Below are 16,948 nucleotides of genomic sequence, written 5' to 3'. Positions count from 1 at the left end.
CATAAATTGATAACGTTTTAAAAATATTGAATAGAATAGATTTCTAACAACTGAGAGTTTTCTCTAGGTTGTATTCAAGCCTTAGTTCCCCAAGAACGACATACTGAGGCAAAAGCAGGAAACAAACTGTGGAGGACTCAAAGAAGTCTAAATAAAATATTGTTGTTTTCTGATTAGGTTTGGTATTGCGTAGTTGGATTCCTCCAAGCGGCTGTCGCAGGATAAACTTGAGGGTGTTTGAGTGTTAGCTATAAACCAAAGGAAGTACTGTGTTATTTGGATCTTTCTTGAGCATATGCAAACCTACAGAATATTTGATAATCACATTAAAGGCTTTTGTTGCCCTATTCCTTCTTGTAGAATCCTACATCTAGTTGCTGTGGTTGCTGATGTAATCATTTTAAACAGAATCATTTTAAACAGGGACACATTTTGACTTTATGGAAATGCACTGTGGATGGGGCATATGGTCCTCCAGGGCCAGCTGTGAGCAAATGGTTAAAAAAAGTAATTTTTGTTATCTTTCCCAGATTTGCCACTGGTCAGCCCTGATATTTTGTCGAGGATGGATCCAGAATCCGAAGTCTGCTCCATTGATGCTGAAGGCTCAGAAATAGGCGAGAGCTGCAAAAGCCCCTCCACGGGTAAAATTAACATGATTTGGAGTAAAATTGTAAAGATTAACGTACCTCAAAAGAAGAGACTGGTAGGGTGGTCGATCAGTTGCCTTCTTTAGATTTCCCTCCTTTTTACTCCTCATAGGTTTGCTTGGGGTTTGTTTACTACAGCTGTACTGAGCCTTCGGCTTAGGCCATGACTACTGTTGCAGAGGGCCATCTCCTGATTTTACAAATTTATCAGCATGAAACCTCAGATCTACATTTGTTCCTTAATTTGTTTTTCAGTAAATTAGATGACGTATTACAATGCTGTATTTTCTTACATTTCTCTACTGAGAAACATTTCTTGAACTCTAGCTGTACATAGCTGACCATATTCCCACTCAACTGTTCAATAATACTTCTCTAAAGCATCCAAATCTAGAGGCACCTATTTTTCCCCAGAGCTGGTCTCCACTGATTGTGCGTAGCCTTCTTTGGAGCCTAGCCACTCACCCTGCAAGGATCCTTTTTTAAACTGCCCTCTTAGCTGCACAGTCTTCTCCAGTACATTTTTTTTCTAGCGGCAATGTCTTCTCCCCTGTTTATGAAGAGACCTTTCATCTGCTCAAGCTGCAATGCCTGAAATGCCCCCACCCACCCTCCAGCAGCAAAAAGCGTTCTTGTGGGGCCACTCTAGGTTTCCTAGGTTCTCTGGCACCTGTTAAAACCCCTATTAATGTGTTTAGCCCTAGAGGCATGCTTCCTGTTTTGTTTTCTGCTTTTTGTTAGTGGACAAGATAAAGACATCTTCTTGAGCTGTAAAGTAGATTTGAGTTTAACCTTTCGTAATTTGTGGATGGTTTTCCAGGAACAGAATGGATGCTGGGAACTTCTCAAGCTTCACTGTGTATTAAAGAGGAGGAAGAGTTTGTATCTATCGATCAGCGACATTCAGAGGAGAGGAAGATCATGAATAGCCTTGCAGGTGAGTACACAGGATATTCTTCCTATCTTAATTATGCCTTTGTTTGAAATGTGAAATAAGGTTGGCGTTATTTTCCAACCTCTTGTAAGAATACACAATACTTGCACCTGTGGTGACCCTATTTCTAGCCTGCTGTACTGCAGACCAGAAACGGTATGAACATTTTAGATTTCACTATAAAGACTTTTTTTATTCCAGCTACTCCGCCAACCCTGTGCCAAAGCACCTGATTGCTTCCCCACCATTCCCTTTTTTTCTGATAGTAGAGTGAAATTAGGTTTCCGATCAGTAGCCATGTGCCATAACACACTTGTGCGCCTTCCTGATTTCATTGAAATGGTTTGTCTGTCTTTTTACTAGCCTTTCACTGCAACCTGTGTGGTTAATAAGGCATACATGCCAATATTTGGAAACTTCAAAGAGGGAGATTTCTAAACAAAAATTTTGTGAATTTACTTTTGTTTTTACATATGTTAACTTTTTAGCCTAGAAATGCGATTGTTTCCTACTTTAATCAGGTGCATTGACATGTTTGTTATGGGCTTGTATTGTTGAAGTACTGTGACACTCCAGGCATCTCCCGTGGTGTTCTTCCACCCGAAATTCATGTTTGTGTCTGTGACAATGGTGCTTAAGACATGATTAATCCATATTCCTTTTATACAAATTGTAATAATGCCAATTAACAGTTAGGCAATGATGCGAGTTTAGTTTTTACTTCAAGTGTTCCTATGAGACCCTCTTCACACTGTGTGCTCACTCTTTAAAGCTGTGTAAACTTTAAACTGGAAAACATGATCGCCCCTTCTTTTTTTCGCAAGTTTTCAGTCAGTCATTGGTCTGCTGATTGACGCCTCCGGAAATGGTGGGGGCCTCCAGTGCTCTTCTGCAAGGGGCTCTCAGCCCCAGATGTGCATGCGGGGAGGCGTTTGAGGACTGATCTATCTCTCGCCAAAAAGAAAGAGGTGAAAGACAGCTGACTGAAACAACATTCAACATTGAGAGGGACATTGAGGGGGTACAGATCTTACTTAGGAAGTGTAACTTGGAGGCCTTCGTGGTCCCCAATATATGCATTGCTCTCTTGTTTTGAAAGTGCTGAGTGGAGCAAAAAGGGGCAGCAGCCATTGATCATTTAGGTATACAATGGACAAACTAAAGGAGGACTACAGACTGGTGACGTTGGAGGGTAGGGAGTTAACTACATGAGTATGCATCTACTGTAGTGAAGAAGGACCGATCACCCTGACAGACTCTATGGCTTGTTGAAGCTACCAAACCCAAGCGGTAAAGCCCAGAGGCAGAAGGTGAAAGCCAATTTCTTAAAGATGAACAGCCATTTAGATCAGAGAGAGGTGATGGTAAAACTAAGAATTGTGGTTATCCCTGTGGATGAACTTGTAGACCACTCAGAGCGGTTCTCAGTAGCATAAGTCTTTGAAAATCTTGAGGTTCTATAGTTGTAGATTTTGAATGGCTTTATTTAATCCTTTTTAAATTGCTTGCTTTAATTGTTTTGACTTTTTTTGGTCTGGTTTTAGTGGATACATTTTCTAGGAACTTTTGAATCTCTTTGGGAGCAGGGTTCTTGTAAGCGTGTGTAAATGTTTGCATAGAAGCCTTTCAAAGTTTCACTATATCAAAGTCCTTAATTATAATCTCCCATTGTTTCTTTTTGATGTGGTTTCTTTTGAGTACCCCTATTTCAGTAGGAAAACGGTTTAGTGGGACAGTGGTTAATCTAACACTGCATGTCTGGGAATAACTTAGAATATTCGTATTTCAATTGTGTTGGAACATTTAGGAAAGTGCTAAGCTTGAATGTTAGTGTGCTATGTGAAACTTCTTAATTTACTTTCCTAGAGAAATTTTCTGACTTAGGGCCGAAGACTGCCTTTTCATTAGTGCCTGTAGCGAGCACCAGCTTCATTATTATGCTTTGCCTGAACGCTGAACGTCCTGGCATCCGATTCGGTGGAGAAGTGATTTCCCCGATCTGGAGGTGTTTACTGCCCGTTTCGAAAACAATTTAATTCAAGTTCTTTGCTTGGCTTATAAGATCCGACCGTGCCTTAGTCCGAAACTCCATAAGAACATGCTTTTTGACCCTGCTTGCAGGCAGGTCGCCCCCACACCGCCACTCGTCACCTGTTGACAGGCTGATTCCTGTGCCCCTCCTGCCGCCTCTTGGTCCCTGGGCTTCCCTCGCCCTGTGCGCCAGTTTTTCCCACCACCGCTACGTCCCAGCCTTCCCGCCGCTGCCCCCCTGCGGCCCCGCCACCAGCACACCCGCCCCCAGCACACCCATTGGCCTCCCGTCTCCCGCCTCCCAGCTGCTCCTCCCTCCCAGGCCTTCTGAAATACAGGCCGAGTGACGGCAGCAGGAGCGACCTTTGACCCTGCTTGCAGGCAGGTCGCCGCCACTCGTCACCTGTTGACAGGCTGATTCCTGTGCCCCTGCTGCGGCCTCCTGATCCGGCCTCCTGATCCCTGAGCTTCCCTCGCCCTGCGCACCAGTTTTCCCCCCCGCCCTCCACCGCTCCCGTCCCTGCCTTCCCGCCGCTGCCTTCCTGCGGCCCGCCCCCCAGCACACCCATTGGCCTCCCCGCTCCCGCCTCCCAGCTGCTCCACTCTCCCAGGCCTTCTGAAATACAGGCCGAGTGACGGCAGCAAGAAAGACCTTTGACCCTGCTTGCAGGCAGGTCGCCCCCACACCGCCACTCGTCACCTGTTGACCGGCTGATTCCTGTGCCCCTGCTGCCGCCTCTTGGTCCCTGGGCTTCCCTCTCCCTGCGTGCCAGTTCCCCCCCTCACTGCTCGCGTCCCAGCCTTTCCGCCACTGCCTCCCTGCGGCCCCGCCCCCCAGCACACCCATTGGCCTCCCCGCTCCCGCCTCCCAGCTGCTCCTACCTCCCAAGCCTCCTCATATGCAGGCCGAGAAGCGGCCACGCGCAGCGGGCGCGCCGCTGGCAAGCCCGTCTGTGCCCGTCTGTGCCCGTCTGTGCCCGTCTGTGCCCGTCCGTGCCTGGACAGCGCCAGAACCTCTGCACCTTGTGAACGCCACGGCACCAGAATCCACTACGATGCCAGAACCATCCACGCACTCTACGCCGGCCAAAACCGCACCTGCTTCCAGGCTGCCCCGAAACTGACCCACGGACCCTTCTCCTGCCGCACCTGCAGCTTCACCCCGACAGAAACACCAAACCTCCAAGGACCGGACCCAACCACCTCCGCTGCATACTCCTCAACACCCGCTCCGCACACAAACACGCCGTCGAGCTCTGCGATCTGCTTGACACCTCCGCCCCAGACGTGGCTTTCCTGACCGAGACCTGGTGGAACGACTCCTCGGCGCCCAACATCGCCATAGCCATCCCGGACGGCTACAAGATCACCCGCAGGGGTCGCACCAACGTAATCGGAGGGGGAATAGCCATCATCCCCAAGTCAACCCTCAAAGTCGCCACCCACGCCGACGACACCCTCAACACCGCCGAACACATGCACGTCCGGATCCACACCGACCCCAACACCACCCTCAGAGGAACACTCATCTACAGACCCCCGGGCCCCTGGCTCAGTTCAACGACTCCATCGCCGACCTCGCCAGCACCCACGCACTCGCCTCCACGGACTACATCTTCTTCGGGGACCTGAACTTCCACCTCGAGAACAACAACAACGCCAACTCCGCCACCCTGATCGATAACCTCGCCAACCTTGGCCTCAGACAACGTGTCACCACACCCACCCACACCGCCAGCCACACGCTTGACCCCATATTCTCCACAAGCTCCCACATCACCTTTGACCACACCACCGAACTCCACTGGACCGATCACCGCTGCATCCACTTCACCTTCAAGAAACCAACCACACACCATTGCACTCAACAGCTGCCTCGCCGCTGCTGGAGCAAAGTCACTGAAGACCAGCTGCTCACCTCCCTCGCCAAGAACCCACCCACCGACCCCACCAACTCTGACGCCGCAGCCCACAACCTCAGACAGTGGATCGAGGACTGCGCCAACACCCTTGCCCTGCTCAAGAAACCCTCCAACAGCCACACCAACAAGAGAGCCACATGGTTCACTAACGAGCTCCAGGCCTCCAAACGCGCATGCCGAAAACTGGAGAAGACATGGCAACACGAACGCACACCGGACAACCACGCAACCCACAAGGACGCCACATATAGACAACACCACCTCATCAGACTAGCCAAGAGATCCTCCTTCAAAGACCACTTGGACAACAACGCGCACAACAGCAAAGAGCTCTTCAGCATCGTAAAGAAACTCTCCAACCCCAGCGCCAACGCCAACAACATCCTGCCCTCACAAGAACTGTGCGACTCACTAGCCATCTTCTTCCACCGCAAGATCGCTGACATCCAGGACAGCTTCAACACCACGACCGCCCCGACTACGCCAGACTCCACCTCCCCTGTGAACACCACCAGTGCCAACCACCTGACCTCCTGCTCTAACGTCAATGACGACAAGACATTCAAGGTCATGAACTCCATCCACTAAGGATCTCCGTCTGACCCGTGCCCACACCACATATTCTACAAAGCAGACGCAGCCATCGCAACCCAACTACGGAAGGTCATCAACATCTCCTTTTAAACTGCGACATTCCCGGAGAGCTGGAAGCATGCCGAAATCAACGCCCTCCTCAAGAAGCCTAAAGCATACCCCAAGGAACTCAAGAACTTCCGGCCCATCTCCCTGCTCCAGTTCCCTGCAAAGGTCATAGAGAAAATCATCAACATGCAACTGACCCGCCACCTGGAAGACAACAACATCCTGGACCCGTCCCAGTCCGGATTCAGACAAAACCACAGCACAGAGACGGCCCTCATCGCCGCCACAGACAACATCAGGCGCCAACTAGACAAAGGCAAAACGTCAGCCCTCATTCTCCTAGATCTGTCAGCCGCCTTCGACACGGTCTGCCATCGTACTCTAAAGACACGCCTCCTAGAAGCCGGAATCCCAGAGAAGGCCCTCGACTGGACCACGTCCTTCCTCACCGGCGGAACCCAGAGTGTCCGCCTCCCACCCTTTCTATCCGAAGCCACCAACATCATCTGCGGCGTCCCCCACGGCTCATCCCTCAGCCCAACACTGTTCAACGTCTACATGGCCACCCTCGCACTAGTGGCCCGCCATCACGACCTCAACATCATCTCCTATGCCGACACCCAGCTCATGCTCTCCCTCACCAAGGACCCACACACCGCCAAAACCAACCTCCACAAGGGAATGAAGGCCGTCACCGACTGGATGAGGAGCAGCCGTCTAAAGCTGAACTTGGACAAGACGGAGGTCCTCATCCTCAGATCCATCCCCTCAGCCTGGGACGACTCCTGGGGGCCGACCGCACTGGACACAGCACCAACACCCACCGACCATGCACGCAATCTAGGATTCATCCTCGACTCCTCCTGCTCCATGTCTAAACAGGTCAACACCGTCTCCTCCTCCTGCTGCAACACCCTCCGCATGCTCCGCAGAATCTACAAGTGGATCCCGACTGAAACAAGAACAACGGGATACAGGCCCTTGTCAGCAGCAGACTGGACTATGGAAACGCACTCTATGCAGGAATCCCAGCCAAACACCTACGAAGACTACAACGCATCCAAAACGCCTCCGCCCGACTGATCGTCAACGCCCGCCGCCGCAGCCACATCACCCCCCACCTGAGAGACCTACACTGGCTCCCCGTCGACAAGAGTATCACCTTCAAGCTCCTCACCCACGCACACAAAGCACTCCACAACGCCAGACCTGCCTACCTGAACAGCAGACTCAGCTTCCACACCCCCACCCGCCAGCTCCGCTCCGCCAGCCTCCCCCCTGCCAGCCTCGCACTCGCCGCTGTCCCCCGCATCCAACGAATGACCTCCGGCAGCAGATCCTTCTCCTACCTCGCCGCCAAGACCTGGAACACCCTCCCTACCCACATACGGCAGACCTAAGACCTACTCACCTTCAGAAGACTCCCCAAGACCTGGCTCTTCGAGCGGTAGCAGCACCCCCTACCCTCAGCGCCTTGGGACCCTCACGGGTAAGTAGCGCACTCTACAAGTACCTTGATTGATTGATTTTTAACCCTGCCCAATTTCTACTTAGACTGGATGTAACCATGCGGTGTGTAGAGAGGGAGTTGTCCTGTAAGACAGTGCAGCTGTCGGGTTTTCTGTCATCTTGGGGTCATTCGGAAAGCATCCCTGGGAATGCATTCTGCCCGTTGCTTATCATTGGCTTGTAGTGTGCAACTCGCGTTTGCTTGGTTTATATTTGCTGGCTTTATTTGTTTCCGGCTTTCTAGCTTCGTTCGCACCTCTCATACAGCATTGTTAGGTCGAGTCTAGCTAGGCATATGAGAAAGGAAGGTTGTAATCTTACCATGTCAAATATGAGGAATGAGAATACAATTAAAGAACGGAACCTTTGTTGACATGTATAGTCGTGTAAGATTGATGACATATATATCTTTCCTGTTGCAACCTACAAATATTTCTTTAAAAATCAGTTGATATTCTCGCCCATACTGTTGTGTGTATTGGTGTACTACTTCGTCTTTTTCTTTAAATAAATAACGTACAACCATATTTCAGTGAATTCCACTTCAGCAACAGACACTTATTTTAATCCAAAGAAGAATACTGAATTAAATAGTATAGAGCGCATATCATTGTATTCGAAATCTGCATGCTTTGGTAGTTGCGTGCTCTGGGGCTCGTGCATCTCTGTGCCGTGTTTTGTACAGGAATACTAATGCTTTTGTGGTAGTGTGTTTGGAAGATGGTGCTTTTCCAAGCTACCTTACCGCAGGACACTATTTCTGCATTTTTGGTGGTGTGTGTTCCTGGAGCCTGTGCTGCTCTTTTCCCTGATCTATACAGGTGTGTTGGTGAGTATGCACCTCTTTCCCATGTTCTGAACAGTATGCCAGCAAAGTAGGTTTTGGTGGCGTTGTGATACTAGGTCATGTTGTGCACAGGATGCTAATGCTGCATGTTATGGTGGGCATGTTGATGGGCGGTCATGTCTGTGTCATGCTATGTACAAGTTGGTAATTCCACATGTTTTCTGTGTGTGTGGGGGGGGGGTGAGAGGGCGTGGTGAGATACAAAGGTGAGTGCACCTCGATGCCATGCTCTGCACAGGATTCTACTGATGTGCGTTTTGGAATTGGTGTGGCCTAGGTGCTGAAAACCACTGTGTCACGCCCTAATAGGATTCTAATGGGTGTGAACATCTGTGCCATGCGTGCTATAGTATGCTAATGGCTCTGTTTTGGAGCTGAGTTTTTAGGCCGCCCACCTCTGTGTAAGATGGTGTTATTGCGTGCTGTGTGGGGTGCTTGTGTGTTCTGGGGGCTTTGCGGCTTTAATGTCATGCTCTGAAAAGGGTGCTAATGCTGTACATTTTGATGGTATGTTCAGGGCAGCTCTGGTCCATACGCTGTACATTACACTAATGGTGCAGTTTTGGTGTCTGCGTGTTAATCTAGGGTATGTGCAGCTCTTTGCCTGATGCCAGTGACGTGACTTTTTGGTATGGGTGTGATTTGGGTGTTTTTTCAGCTTTACACTATGCTGTGTTCCGCAGTACTTGATTTTTGTCTGTGGTTGCAGATGCTTTGCACCACCACTAATTTTTAGGTCTCGGCGTAGCGTACACTGCGCAGCAGTGTTGCGCAGCAGAGATTTAATGTTTCCTAGAGTGAGGCTTGAACCCACCCCTCTTCTCTATTGGCTGGGTTCCTAAACGGAGGCCAGCCATTGGAGGAGAGGGGCATCACTCCGTTCAAGCCCCGACTTTTTGGGATAGATGGGTGTGTTTTGGCTGTTCTTCCTCTCCCTGACGTCGTTGGGAGAGAGCAGCCCCTCATCACGTTGCCTGCACGCCCAAGTCAGCTCTCTGATTGGTGTTCCTTATTAGCCAATCAGAGGGCTGACTTGGGAGTGCAGGCAGCGTGAGCATTTCTGCCCAACCTCCGCCTGAAGAAGTCGGCTCAGTATCCTGTAATTCTGGGCAAATTACTTAATCTCCTCGCTCCTACCAAAAATGAATGTGTACGTGTATAAGGTAACTGTTGCTCATGTGAAGCAGTCCAATTGTAAAGCACTCCAATACCTTGCGGTCGTGTTCGCGGTATGTACATTTGCAATAAGTAAATATAATGTGGTATTTTGCGTATTGCGCTTTCAACGTGCCTGCTCGTCTGATTTGTCCTGCCAAATACAGCACGTTTACATGGGATTGTGGGATGGAGGGAGCCCCGTTGTTGAATCCAGTGATTGACTGTCACCTTGATTGATTGATTGATGGGGGGAGATACGTGTGCCTTGGGAAGAGTAAAAGAGACACTGCTTATTACTCAGTCAACCTAGAAAAATGTTGGCGTCAGTATCCAATCCAGCAGTAGGATAAGATATCCGACCTGCCATAGTGATCGGACACGTCTGAGATCGCCCCCCCCCCTAAAAAAACACTCAGACTCCTTCCAGCTTGCATCACCCCTCACCCACATGCTTATCCCTCAGAGGTGGACGGGATTATCTCCGTGCCCCCTTCCTCCTAACCCCTCTGTCGATGTGCAGTCAAGAGAAAGAACCTCCCTACGAGGAATCACAGGCCCCGTGACCTTTAACCCCTCCTACAACATAAGCCTGCCTATCAATTACCCCTCCCCCGCCTCACAAGGGGATGTCATTACCTTGCCCGAAGCCCCTCCAAGCTTGCGTTACCTGGGCACACCCCCTCCATATCCGATTCCGCAGACCCCGAGGCCATCACTGTCGGCCTTTACCACCCCCTCCCTATGCACGATGCCTCCACTGATCACTCTTCTGCCCCCTCCCCCCGACACCTGTCCCCTTCAATTTACCCTTCAATGCGCCTGAGATCACCCTTACGACAAGCATTTACAATGCAATGGTCTCAGGCTCGTTCGTTGTGCTTGCTCTCCTGCCCCTGCCCCCTCGTTCGTTGTGCTTGCTCTCCTGCCCCTGTCCCTTCGTTGCTTGTGCTTGCTCTCCTGCCCCTGCCCCCTTGTTCGTTGAGCTTGCTGTCCTGCCCCCTCGTTCGTTGTGCTTTCTCTCCTGCCCCTGCCCCCTCGTTTGTTGTGCTTGCTCTCCTACCCCGCCCCCTCATTCGTTGCGCTTGCTCTCCTGGCCCTGCCCCCTCATTCGTTGTGCTTGCTCTCCTGCCCCCTCGTTGCTTGTGCTTGCTCTCCTGCCCCTGCCCCCTCATTGCTTGTGCTTGCTCTCCTGCGCCCCCCATCTCCTGCCCCCCATTGTTGCTTGTGCTTGCTCTCCTGCCCGCGCCCCCTCGCTGGTTGTGCTTGCTCTCCTGCCCCCTCGTTCGTTGTGCTTGCTCTCCTGCCCCCTTGTTGCTTGTGCTTGCTCTCCTGCCCCTGCCCCCTTGTTGCTTGTGCTTGCTCTCCTGCCCCTGCCCCCTCGTTGCTTGTGCTTGCTCCAGCCCCTGCCCCCTCGTTGCTTGTGCTTGCTCTCCAGCCCCTCCCCCACGTTCGTTGTGCTTGCTCTCCTGCCCCCTCGTTGCTTGTGCTTGCTCTTCTGCCCCTGTCCCCTCGTTGCTTGTGCTTGCTCTCCTGCCCCCTCGCTGTGACTGCTCCCCTGCCCCTTCGCTGTGCTTGCTCCCCTGCCCCTTCGCTGTGCTTGCTCCCCTGCCCCCTCGTTCAATGTGCTTGCTCTCCTGCCCCTGCACCCAGATGGCTTGTGCTTCCTCTCCTGCCCCTGCCCCCTCGTTGCTTGTGCTTGCTCTCCTGCCCCTGCCCCCTCATTGCTTGTGCTTGCTGTCCTGCCCCTGCCCCCTCGTTGCTTGTGCTTGCTCTCCTGCACCCGCCCCCTCACTTGTTGTGCTTGTTGTGGAATGGGGCTTAGTTTTCACCTTAGGCTTTGACCTAGAACAACATAGGAAAAGGCAGAAAAAGATGGAAAGGGAGAGAAAGAGAAAGACCCAAATCCGTGACAAAGAGGAATGACAGGAGCCACAAAAAACCTGAAACTGAGATAGAGGCAGGGAGTGTGTGGAGGTGGAAGAAAGACATGAGAAGGAATAAAGACTATACATTCTCACATTATAATTATTATTATTATTATTATTACAAATTAAGCACTGCTGTATGGAACGATATAGAGGTGTGTTGGTTTGTTATTTGAGGTCGTGCAGCCGTGTGCCGTGTTCTGATGCCAGTTGTGGGTGTTGTGGTAGTATTGTGTTGTGGGTAAACAGGTTGATAATATATGATATTGATGTATTTCGAGTCCTGTACAGCATTGTGTTGTGCTTACTATAGGATGATATACAGCATATTTTGTCAGGCTTACTTTGTTGGTAGAGGGCCTATCTCAGTGAATGGACTAAGTAGGTGAAGGATGTAGAAGAATGAATTCTGCTTGCCCATGCTGTATGCCTTCTCGTAGGTGTGCCCCGTCTTTGGCCATGATCATTACTGACACTTGTGTGGTGAGGTGTGACCCTCTGTGCCCACTCCCAGATTCCTACTGACAGTGGTGTGGTGACGTATTCAATTCACTCAGTGTCCATGCTCTATACGCACGCTGGTGTGTTTAGGTGTGACTCTGAGCCTCGATGACACTGGCCATTAAACAACCTGCAGTGCCCTGGTTCAGGGGATCTCAGCAAGCGTGGACCCCACCGGAAAACAAGCTACGTCGTCCTACCACTGGTTAGAAGAAACGCACTATGGCATGCAAAGAACAGCGTACGTCACCGCTGGAACCACATTAAGCTGTTCTGGTGCACTAACCCTTTGTTTATTTTTGTGGTGGAATTCAAGGGAGATAATGCCACATTAGATTGCAAGTACTAAGTCCGGTTCAGGGGGCTGAACACGAATGAGTTAAGAACATAAACAAGCATTTGCAATGCAGTAGATCTCACATTTGCGAGAGTTTGAGTTATTGGCATTGTAAATGACAATGCTTTTTATTTGTGTTTTGAAAACCTGCAAGTGGTGCGTAAACATGCACTTTAAACTTATCTTCCTTGCTTGTGAGAAGAAAGACTAGAAATAAAAAAAGGGCAGTTACTACCAGCCTTGCTTCTCCTAAGCAATGACTAGAAGTACAAAGTGCATGTTTAACCCCTTCGTTGCTCATGACGAGCTGAGCTTGTCATGACCACACCCATTTCTATTAGGGCCCAGCACAGGAGAGGAATATCTCAAGCAGCCAAGGTGTTAAACACCGCTTGCAGATTTTCAAAACACATAAATAAAAGGCATTGTCATTTACAATGCCAATAGTTCAAATTCTTGCAAATGCGAGACCTATTTCATTGCAAATGGTGGTTTTCTCTTGTGGTGGTGGATCGTGTGATTACCTCCCCTTACGGCCATATTAGGAATGTTGCGGTAAGGATCAAGTCAGCGTTCTGGTGCTGCCATGCTAATGTGCCCTATTGCCTATAAAAATAGGGCTGATGTGCGGATGCTCTGGCTGTAGGCATTGCATGCCTGGGAGTGCTTGAAGCACTACTTTGTTGCTCCGCACTTTAATTTTAAAGTAGCTTTGTTTTTGCTGTTGATTCCTGGAGGGTGTTTTATAAATGTTTTAAACCTATTCGGAATGTCATTTTAAGATGTTTAAAGTGGGACTGTGTTAATTTTGTGCATTTTATACGCCTTTCTGGCACTTTATCTGGCCACCCAAGGATCATGACGTGGAGCGTGCTATAGCTTGCGCTGCTTCAGTTTTTCCTCTTGTGGTGGGGGATCGTGTGATTGCCACCCCTGACGGCCATATTAGGATGGTGACGAGCAAGTCAACGTTCTTGTGCCGACCTGCTAATGTGCACTATTGCCAACAAAAATAGGACTGATGCGTGGGCGTGCCAAAGGCAAGACAGTTTTCGCAGGTCCGCACCTGGACGGTGTCAGGGAGCAGGATTGCTACTCATTTGGACATTTCTTGTAAGGAGGTTAGTGCATTCGTTATTGACGCACTGACTTATTGAACTGGGGTTGTAGAATTAGAAGGGAGGGCTGTGCTACTTTTAATGTTGCCAGCACCCAAATGTCCTGCTGCCATCATTAAAATTGGGACACTGTGTTAAACCTGGACCAGGGAGGGCCCAAGCCTGACAATAAGGAATAGTGTAAGGCCAAAACAATGGTGCTTGTGCCTGGGAGGATATTGTATATGCTTCGATCAATGTACGTTCTGCGGCTAAGCATAGTGCAGAGATCTGTGAATTGATCCAAACACTGGATCTAGAAATTAATGTTCCTTACTGAGACCTGGGCGAAAGAGGAGTCTGGAATGGACCCCTCCCCTCCCATGACTTTGATTGCTAGGCTTGACCGGCACCTCTGGAGAGGAGGGGGTATGGCCGTTATAGTCAACAATTCTGTGAACTGCAGAGCACATAAGTGCGGACTATAATGGCGTATCTGGGGCGGCAGGGTTTCAACTCAAAGCGAACAATAAAACCTTATGTTCTGGGCTATTGGTCTATCTTCCGCAGTATTATTTTCGGAAGAATTGAAAGACCCCAGACGGCTATGTTGGAGGCAAGAGCGAAAAAGTAGGGCTAATTCCACTTTAGAGGAAAAAGGTGAACTCAAAGACATGTTACTTATATATGTGTTGCATCGCTGCTGCCAATTCTTATTACATGGCACAAAATCAGTACTCCCAATGAATTGTTCAAGGTGGTTAAAGAGCTTTCTATGCTGCCTACTCAGCAACCTTTGAAAAGCACACAAAGTTTTTGCAATAATGTGTCAGCATACTTTAGAGACAAGATGTTGACGACTTTAAGGGTGGGCGTAGTGCGTGTAGCGGGGCAACGCGAAGCTCCGCGAAGTGGGGTGGGCCCACCCACACACTTCGCGTAGCCCCGCTACGCGCCGGCCGCCTCCCTCCCGCCCTCTTCTAGTACCATATTTTTACTATTAAAGACATTAAAATAAAAGAAAAAGTACTTACCTGGATTCGGCGTCCCGGGGCTCCCTCTTCCTGTTAACCCGCTGACTTCTTCAGAGTAATGCGCATGCGCGGGCACCCGCGCATGCGCATTCCTCGCAAGAAATGCGCATGCGCGGGCGCCCGTGCATGCGCATTCCTCGCAAGACGTTGGCACGTCAACGGGAAGAGGGAGCCCCAGGACGCCGCATCCAGGTAAGTGCTTTTTTCTTTTATTTTAATGTCTTTAATAGTAAAAATATGGTACTAGAAGAGGGCGGGAGGGAGGCGGCCGGCGCGTAGCGGGGCTACGCGAAGTGTGTCGGTGGGCCAAGCGCCCACCCCACTTCGCGGAGCTTCGCGTTGCCCCGCTACACGCACTACGCCCACCCTTAAAGTCGTCACTCAGGTGAACGGGATTTTACTCTCCACCCATGTTTTCTCTTCAAGTAGAGCTTCCTTAGGTTCATTGCGTGCTCTTTTTTGGCATCTGTTTAGGTTCTTCTCCGGGTAGCCTCTGTCGGATAGTTGTTTGTCAGTTCTTTTGCTTGGCTTCGGTAGTCAGTGAGCTTACTACAGTTCCGGGGCAGTCTCAGGTATTGTCCATACGGCAGATTTTCCCTGAGTGGACGGGGATGAAAGCTCTCAAACCTGAGAAGGTTATTTTAGGCACTGGGTTTATGGTGGGTTCTGGTTTCCAGGTGGCCATTCTCCTTGGTGATTACTACATCCAGGAATATCGTCATCCGAGGATCCAAAGCATGGGTGAACCTTAGATTGCCATCACAGGTGTTGATCCATAGGATGAAGTCTCTTAGATTTTCAACAGGTCCTTGCCAGATGGCAAGGACACCGTCGATATATCTTTTCCAAAAGATGATGTTAGAGCGGAAAGGGTTCACATCATTCAGGATGAATTTTGTCTCAAAATCAAACACGTAAAGTCCAGCCACGCTCGGAGCGAAAGTGCTCCCCATAGAAGTACCCCCTGTTTGGAGGAACAGGGATCCTTCAAACTCAAAGTAGTTTCTTTTGAAGGCCAGCCTGGCACAGTCCAAGATAAAGGCCTTGGGTGTACTCTATGTCCATGATGTTTCATTAAGGGCTTTTTTTGTATTTCCAGTGTTTCGTCTTGTGGTATGCTGGTGTAAAGACTTTCGATGTCTAGGCTTACCAGGATCGTATCATCATCAACTGTCAGCTCTTGGAAAAGTCTGAGGAAGCTTTTTGTGTCCTGAAGGTAGGTAGAGGTACTCTGTACCAGTTCTTTGAAAAAGAAATCACAAAAATCGTGATAAAGGTTCGAGTAAGGACCCAATCCTCTACACTATTGGCCTACCGGGTGGGGGGATCTTGCCCTTATGCATTTCCAGCAGTTTGTAGAAGTAGGGAATTTTGCCCACACTGTTGCACAGAAAATAAGCTTCCTGTTTTGAGATGTGTCCCATTGTTTCTGCGTGATCCACAAGAGTTCTAATTTCTATTTTGAGATCTTCGGTGGGATCACGTGGGAGGGTGTGGTAATTTCTATCATCAGATAGAAGTCTAAGGCATTCTGCACGGTACTCATCTTTGTTTTGTATTACCACGCCTCTCCCCTTGTCCGCCTGTTTAATAACAATCGTGTCACATGTTTTTAGGCTAGCCAAGGCACAGTACTCCTCTTTGCTCATATTAGTAAATGGATTTCTGATGGATACATCTGCCAGTGGATTCCTCACCTTGTGAATACCCCCTGCGCAGCAGCCAATCGGAAACTTTTGTAGCTCTCCACGCCGGCGAGGTCATGGACGACATCACAGAGGGTACGACTCCGCTCGCGACCCCACTGACGTCACTGGTCACTGGATCCATAACAGGACCTCGTCGGCGTGATGACGTCAGTTCCCTTTTTTCCACGCCGTCGACACCAATGCTTTCTTTGGGACTCTCCGTAGTAACTTTGTATTTCTTGTTGTTTTCATCTGTTCCTCTTGATTCTTTCGACAATGTCTGTGAGAAAATCTGGTTTTAAGCCCTGCAGGGAGTGCGGTAAGCAGATGTCCATCACTGACCTGCATGAAGATTGTGTGTGGTGCTTGTTTTCCGATTGCGACGTCGATGGATGTCACTGCTTCAGAAAGATGAACCCGAAGGCATTGAAAGAAAGGGAGGTGAAACTCTTTATGGCCAAGATGAAGAAGGATAAGAAAGCAAGTAAGAGAAGATCGAGATCGAGGTGGAGGTCTCGTTCCGAGTCCAGATCGGGCTTGAAGACGACGTCGGGTCACTCGAAGTCGAAGAGACATGAGAAGAAGCACTCTTCGAAACATGGTTCTGATAAAGAACCGGCGCCGAGATCGACCTCGCCTCGACGTCACAGAAAGGATCATGTCTCTCCTTCAT

At 49.7% G+C, this 16,948-nt stretch overlaps 1 protein-coding gene across 2 annotated transcripts in view; it reads left to right on the top strand.

The window, feature by feature from the left end:
* The window catches only part of LOC147692331 (uncharacterized), a 583,942-nt gene that overhangs the window by 313,060 nt on the left and 253,934 nt on the right, over positions 1-16,948 (top strand). For both annotated transcript variants that reach the window (XM_086938571.1, XM_086938570.1), the window contains 2 exons: positions 531-644; positions 1,471-1,587. In XM_086938571.1, the coding sequence (XP_086794697.1) occupies positions 531-644; positions 1,471-1,587 (231 nt within the window). The remainder of the gene's footprint in view (positions 1-530; positions 645-1,470; positions 1,588-16,948) is intronic.

The sequence above is a fragment of the Lissotriton vulgaris genome, chromosome 9 (assembly GCF_964263255.1).
Source record: "Lissotriton vulgaris chromosome 9, aLisVul1.2, whole genome shotgun sequence".
NCBI classification, from domain to species: Eukaryota; Metazoa; Chordata; class Amphibia; order Caudata; family Salamandridae; genus Lissotriton; species Lissotriton vulgaris.
The sequence above is the reverse complement of the archived record's forward strand: the minus strand, read 5'-3'. Positions and strand labels throughout refer to the sequence as shown.